Here is a 6,964-nt window from a genome sequence, read left to right on the forward strand (position 1 = left end):
GTAGAACATCAGAACTCGCCTATTCAGCTGTGCTGTCGTATCAGCTGATGTACACTGGCATACATTAGGGTACTATTTTTCTCAGGCAGAAAAAATTCCGCCTCCATTCTACGCTGTGAAAGTGGATGTACAGCGAAGCTGTGGCCGACGTTAAACGAGCACCACCACCGTAGGCGACGGCGGTGGTGCTTCACGTCACGCGTGCATGCACGTTTGCGGAAGGGCAGCATACATCCTGATTCTTTTAGGCGCCCCGCCGAGCGCAAATGCCTTATTGAAGTGATTGAATTTTTCAAAACAAATTGCCTCCAAAAATTCGTAAATCATTACTTACAAACAAGCTGTAAACATGCTAGCCTCGGATTGTAATTCGAATATACGAGAAAACACAATTGTGTTACGCGGAAACTCGAAGCCTTTTTTCCAGCTGCCGTTGGAAGTCTGTGTGTGTGACCGCGGCCGCTAGGTGGTGGTACTGTTTTTAGAAAGTATTTGCCATAATGTCGACTACTGTAGCAGCGCACTCTATGGGACAGATGCAATGGGCAGAGCGCCTCTGCGTCAAGGGCAGGTACACTGTGTGCACAAGTACGTCACGCGCGCGCGCACGTGTGCAGAAGTGCATCATGCATACTCATTCTTCTAGGCCCTTCGCGAACTGCCTTATTGAACTAATCGAATTTTTCAAAGTAAATTGCATCAGAACAGTTGTATAGTACGACTTACACACACGCTGTGAACATCAGAGCTTCGGATTGTAATTCAAATATATGAGAAACACAATTGTGTTACGCGGAAATTCATAAATCACCACCTCTTCCGGTCTATGAAGATGGTCGAACAGTGAAGCTGTGTTAGTTACACCGAGTGCTACACCCTGCAAGTAAAACTTTCCAAGTACCGTTTTTTCACCTCAGTTTCGCTTTTGCTTGCTTCGCGTGGTGAGCATGCCTTAGGAATGCTATTTCTTGCGGTCCTCGCAGTGTTCTTTTTGCGCATGAGGTCTTTGTTTGTCTTTTGCAGAGCTTTTTTTTTTACGTGCAGGTTGCTCTGCCCCCTTTTTTGCGCGCCAGTAATGAGAACATGGTTTGGCGTGAAATAAAAACTATCTGTTTTTTTATTCATTTTGTGTGCAACATGTTGAATTGTGTCTGCACTGCTCGGTGTACCTCCTGCGCTTGCAGTGCTTTTTCTGGAGACATCGAATCTTGCGTTGCTTGTTCTTGAGTTGACGGCAGATGACGGCGTTTACATTTCACAATCACAGCCTTGTGCTTGAAAATTAAATCTGACCGTCACGTAAGACAAGGAATGACTCATGCACCCTTAAGCAATGGCTCATTCTCCTGTAAACAAGGCCTGCCCATTATGACGACACAAGAGAAGTGAAATTCTGCGCTTGAATGACGAGCGGTGACGGAGCCAGCTGTGGAAGATGACGACGACGACGAATGCGGGAGCAAGGGCACGAGAGCGTTCGCGCGGTAGCGCCGAGGGCCGCCAACGAGCCAGCTGTGGAAGAAGACGACGACGCTCGAGCCATTGCTGATGATGATAGTTTTAGCGAACTCCGACAACGACGGCACAGGGTCAGCATCGACAGCTTTGCTGCAAAACAGCGCTTTTCTAGCAGCAGTTTGAGGTCTGTCTGGAGGGCCGCGGCAGCTAGGAGACAGTACCGTTTTTGAATGGCCACAAGCCTACGCAAAATCCCGACCTACTAGAGGCTAACAGCATCGCTAAAAAGACTCTGCACCTCAGTACTCACAGCGACCTTTTGGAGCGTGTGTGGAACTAAACGTTCGACAGCTATTACACTCTTGTGAGATGAGAAGTGAAAGCTTGCTGCACATTCGGTAATTCATGAAGTTATACAACTGGGGTTAGACTTATTGCAAGAAATAACGAGGCGCAATGGGAAGTGCACGTGTGGAACTAAGGCCCTCACTGAGGCGCACGCGATTCTTCTGCAGTGGCGTACATGCACGGCCGTCTTCGCGAGCCGCAAGAGCGTGCACACTTCTGCTCCGACTGTGACGTCAATGCGCAGAGAGCGCACGCCAGCTTTTCTGCGCAACAACACCTGGCGCGACAGCGATTACTAAACTTCAATTTCCGCACACTTAAGACTGCTTATGTGTGGGAATTCGAAAGCATCATACCGTTTGTAGACCTCGAAACGTCATCAACGCACTCATTTTATTCATTCATGACGTGGCGCCACCGTCCCGTGCACCGCCCACTGACGGATGCAATAGTCAGCGAGATGGTTGCGACGTGGCGTACGCATTCAGCTATGCTATAGGCACACCTTTATTTAGCCAGAACCATGCTCGTCTCGCACCCCGGAGACCCGGTTTCAATTCCCAGCCAGACCAACATGCACCAGATTTTTTTTCAATGCCACTAACTTATTTTGTTTACAGGAACCTCCCTGAGAAATTTGACATCGATTCGAGCATTTTTGACGCATTTTTAATCTATGCGGCATTGGCCATTTTTCGTCGCGGTGCAATTTCGTCTAGAGCACCGCCAACACTGACACCTAAGGCTTTCGCCTTAAAAGATGCAGATAGCGCCCTATGTATGTTCCAGTCGCCTATCTCCACGTGCGCATATTGTGCGCTGACAGCTATTATGCGTCATTTTGCTCGTGACGTGCGCTGTAGAATCTGCAGCCTCACAGATGAAAAACCCGCAGTGGGGTTTTCCAAAACGGCTCATTGAGGATGAAAACTATATCAGCATCGTAATCATATATAATATATCAGAATGTCACACGATGCAGTTTACTATTAAATACTTCATCGGGCCGAAGTGAAGTTGTGAACATCACAGAAAGAGTAAATGATAGCAAGCTTTATCTAAACAAAGCTTCTCTTCCTTTAATTTCATAATAGTTCAGTTGTATCTTTAAACATTTCGCATGTTTTCTTTTGGATATGTTGCACTTGCACCTTATAAATTATTATTTGCGCATACCCTAACCTCCGACGCCTTGACCATTCGCCTGTGGCGGATGAGTGTAGTTGAGCAACATTGAAGCTCGCAAAGAACATGGTGGTATTTGCTGCGAGAGATTGTTGATGCCGCATTACGTTTAGAGCCGAAGGAAGCACTGAAGCTTGCGTTTATTTGTTCTACCTATGTAGTGTAGCCGCGATTAGACAGAATATAGACTTCTGGCTACGAACAGATAAACCAGCCGCATATGTACCCCGGCTGTAAGGCTTATGAAATGATCAGCCGCAGAAAAAAAGATTGCGGCCGTTATCTACATGATGGAGGTTACATGCAACTCGACCTTAAGCACAACCTTCATTGTAATGTAAGATAAGCATGCGTCTGTCACATTTTATCTCGTTGCAATTGTGACGGCTAGAAGTTATTGCGATAGAAATTACATGGACAGTACAGGCGCATTTCTGCCGTCGGTGTCGGCACCGCGGTGATGTTCTGTTTAAAGTCCAAAGTCGATAACGTCACCACGCGCCGTATGTGCGAGTGAAAGCGTGCGAGGGTGAGCCGATGATCGCAGCTCAATCACTCACACGCAACGGAGGAGGAGGAAGTGCCCCGTTTTCCGTCGAGCGAGCGCAAGCCACCGCGGGGAGGGGAGAGAGAGGCGCCTTTTACTACGGCGGCTGCTGCGTATGGCCGTCGCGCGGGCCCTATTTTGAAAGCGATCTGTGATTCGGAGTACGCAGAGTGCTGATGAATGCGTGTGCGCTGTATTTTTGCCGCTTAGCTCGTGTTGAAGCGAGAGGCAGAACAAAGGTAAATTCGCTCGCTGCTGCTGCGGCGCTTCCTCACTGCAGCGTTTCGACAGCGAGTTTCCGCGGTCGTCGAGTGAGATATGTTCATGTTTGCTTGAACGCGCGTGCTACCAAGCTTGTTAATTTAGTTAGTAAGCAAATATTTACAACTTTATACGGCCAATAACACTACTACCTTTACTTCCTATAGCTGCATCTACTGATTTCCTATCACAATCGATGCTTCGCCTTTCGGACGAAAATGCGACTTTTTGCATTTGTCTATTATAGAAAAGCTGAAAACATCGATGTTGTTGAAAAATGTGGCTTCTGCTCACAACATCCCTGTAGCCGCAGTTTTGTTTGAATTTATTGTTTATTAGTAGGGCTTCACATCGTAATACATATTCTCACGAGCTATTTAATTGTGTGCATGATCTGTAGAAACGAGAGCCATATGCGATAGCGTATGCAGTCACCTGCAAATAATGAGCTTTCAGCGAGAATCTTCTGAAAACCAATGTTTCTTTTTAAGAATTCACACATTTCAACTCTTTTCTTTAAACTCGACCTCACATTTGCGCGTTCAAACATGCACCGTCAATGTTAATTACTATATTCCCGAGAGCATATTTAGGCCTCTGCTAATGCGAGTACGTTACCATTTTTCATAAATCATTTTCATTTTTGAATTGTCATTTTATAGCATAGAATAGCTCGTAGCGCAAAGGTGAGACTTTCTTAACGTTTAGGTGTTCTGCTGTCCGTTTTCAAACAAATCCAGTTGCAAACAATCATTAACAAAATGTCAACAAAAATAAAAAAAAGCTGGCACGAAGTACAAGCCAACGCTCTCTCTTCCAGGTGGCCGTCTGTAACGTCGCACTTCCAGCGGTGCCACGCTTTCGGCGTGCGTTCAACTGTGGTCCAGAACACAAGCTCGTCACCAACTTTACGTGGCCTCTCGCACCGGCCTCCTCGACTACTGTGTCCCCTTAGCAGAGACGCTGTGGTTCCACGGACGGCGTCATGAATTCCATTCCTGTTGCAAACGAAAATAGTGCTTCAATCTGTCAACTCATTCGAAAAACACTTGAGAAAGACCTTGTGCAATAGTGATGTGGTTTCGATACATTAAAGTTTCGTTTATTCATAAGACTTTATTTCAGTGTAAAACTGTTGAGAGACTTTAAAGCAATCTCGTTAGGTGCCATCAAATGACTTAGGCAGCGCATTTGTTTGAACTGAATCTTCCTGTAGTAACATTCTTGCTATAGTAAATATTGTTCACGGTTCCGAATGGTTAATTAGTATAGCGGCGTACATAAGTGTACCTCAGTTGCTGATGTCTTGAGGGGAGTGGAATAAAAAGTAGTCGGTCAAATAGTTTGCGAAATCTCAAAAGTAGCAGTGAAAGGAGCTAGAGAGAAAGTAGGGGCGTTATTGATAAGTGTGGTTCACGCGAAAAACCAGAAATGTCTAAAGTATTTCAAGATCCCAATACCTTGAAATATTTGTCAACCTCACAGATACCTAGGCTGAACCACGTTAAATCAATTAAACTGCGTTTCACGTGCAAGATGTTAGCCTAAGTGATTTCAGTACTGTGCGAAAAAGCAGCCACTCAGTATCGGTGAACAGGTACACAAGCGCTTATTCTGGCACATTTTACCATTGATTACGTTTGCTTTTATTCGACATTCATGTAGGCTTTTTGCGCGACCACTGCTAGAGCGAAGATTCCCCAATATCGTTCTTGTGCTTGTTTTAACATGCTCAATCATGTTTTAAAGCAAGCTGGCTTACTCAGGCACATTGGCAACACTTTCGGGTTTCATGTCTAGTATGTCTAATAGAAAAGCCTAAGATTTCAGTGAATGTAAACGCCGGAAGCGATTGCAGTAGCGGGAAATGAGTCGTGACCGTGATACGTCTCTTTGTTGCGCTTCTCGGTGGTTTGCTGTGAAAGAGAGAGACAGCGAACAATTACCCAGTCCGTGTCCGCTAGGAAGAACGAGGCCTAGTCGTCAGGCAGGCCTTATAGTTTAAAGGTGCTCGAGCAGTGCCTTCATGTTGTCTGGGGAGGACTCCATCAGCCACTCCTCCAAGGTCGCAAGTGAAGCTTTTTATCACACAAGTGAAGGACCTGTGGGCTTAATCAACGGCGACGGCCTTGCTGCTTCATCGTATGGCAGAGCGTCCGGGGCAAAACGTCCGATGTGATCTCGAACTGTTTCAAAGAAGACAGCACAGTGGTGGCCCTTCAATTCCGGACGTTACGCAGTCCGTGACCAAATTGTTTTCGCTGTCAACAGTAAGGGTTTAAAGTCGTCGATTTTAAATTGCAAGTTCGAGTTAAAATAAAATGTGTGCTGAGAGCCGAGTTTTTCTGCAGGTATAATTAAATCTATAGTCAGGTACAAATTTAGAAAAAAGGGGAGGCCCCGCCCAGATGACCGAAGCGCGACAGCCGATTGCCCCCGCGACTGATATAGTCCCGCTCAAAAAATCGTGCTTCTGAAATGCGCAATTCTCGGTACAAGTAAAGACTTGTATTTTGATGACTGGTTTAGTAGAGCTCTCATGTGCGACAGCACGTGCCGGATCGCGAGAGTAAAATAACCCCGTGCCTTCTACAACGCTGCGCGTCGTCTGCTCTTTCATTGCAAGTGACAAAAGTAAAAAGAGCAGCTCTGCATGGCTTTTGCGCTTGTTTACATGTACACGGCACAGTTACCACTCGTTTTCCGAGTTAAAATGAATCAGTTGCTATTGAACAAGTATAAAAAAAACGCATTTATCGAAACCATTACAAACGTGGGGCGAGAAGACGATCGAGGCAGGAAAGGTACAAAAATGCTTCATTCATCGTTTTAAATTGATACTGTTGGTTTTAAATAGCATAAAATTTATATTTTTGGTTTTGTGTTCTCACAAATTTTTCACTTTTTCACTTTTTTTTTGCATGCCTGCCATCTCGCCACTTCGCGAAAGGCATTCCGTGCGAGTTTTCCGCCACGGAGCCCAGCGAGGTGACGCCGGAATGCGATCCCTTGTTGCCGAACGAGCCTTGTATCGTCTCGATGTGCATACCACCAAGGAGCCTCGACAAGAAGAACAAGAGTGGCCACATCCTGAATAGCGATTCACTCAACATGTTCCTCCGCTGCTACATGTATTGGCATAACAGGGAGCCTGAACGCAGCGTG

At 45.9% G+C, this 6,964-nt stretch overlaps 1 protein-coding gene across 1 annotated transcript in view; it reads left to right on the top strand.

The window, feature by feature from the left end:
* Positions 1-5,139, top strand: part of LOC129387073 (uncharacterized) — a 258,084-nt gene extending 252,945 nt beyond the window's left edge. Inside the window, exon 7 of the mRNA XM_072286230.1 lies at positions 4,620-5,139. Within this exon, the coding sequence (XP_072142331.1) occupies positions 4,620-4,754 (135 nt within the window). The 3' untranslated portion in view covers positions 4,755-5,139. The remainder of the gene's footprint in view (positions 1-4,619) is intronic.
* The last annotated feature ends 1,825 nt before the right edge of the window (positions 5,140-6,964 follow it).

This window comes from Dermacentor andersoni, chromosome 2, assembly GCF_023375885.2.
Source record: "Dermacentor andersoni chromosome 2, qqDerAnde1_hic_scaffold, whole genome shotgun sequence".
Taxonomy (NCBI): domain Eukaryota; kingdom Metazoa; phylum Arthropoda; class Arachnida; order Ixodida; family Ixodidae; genus Dermacentor; species Dermacentor andersoni.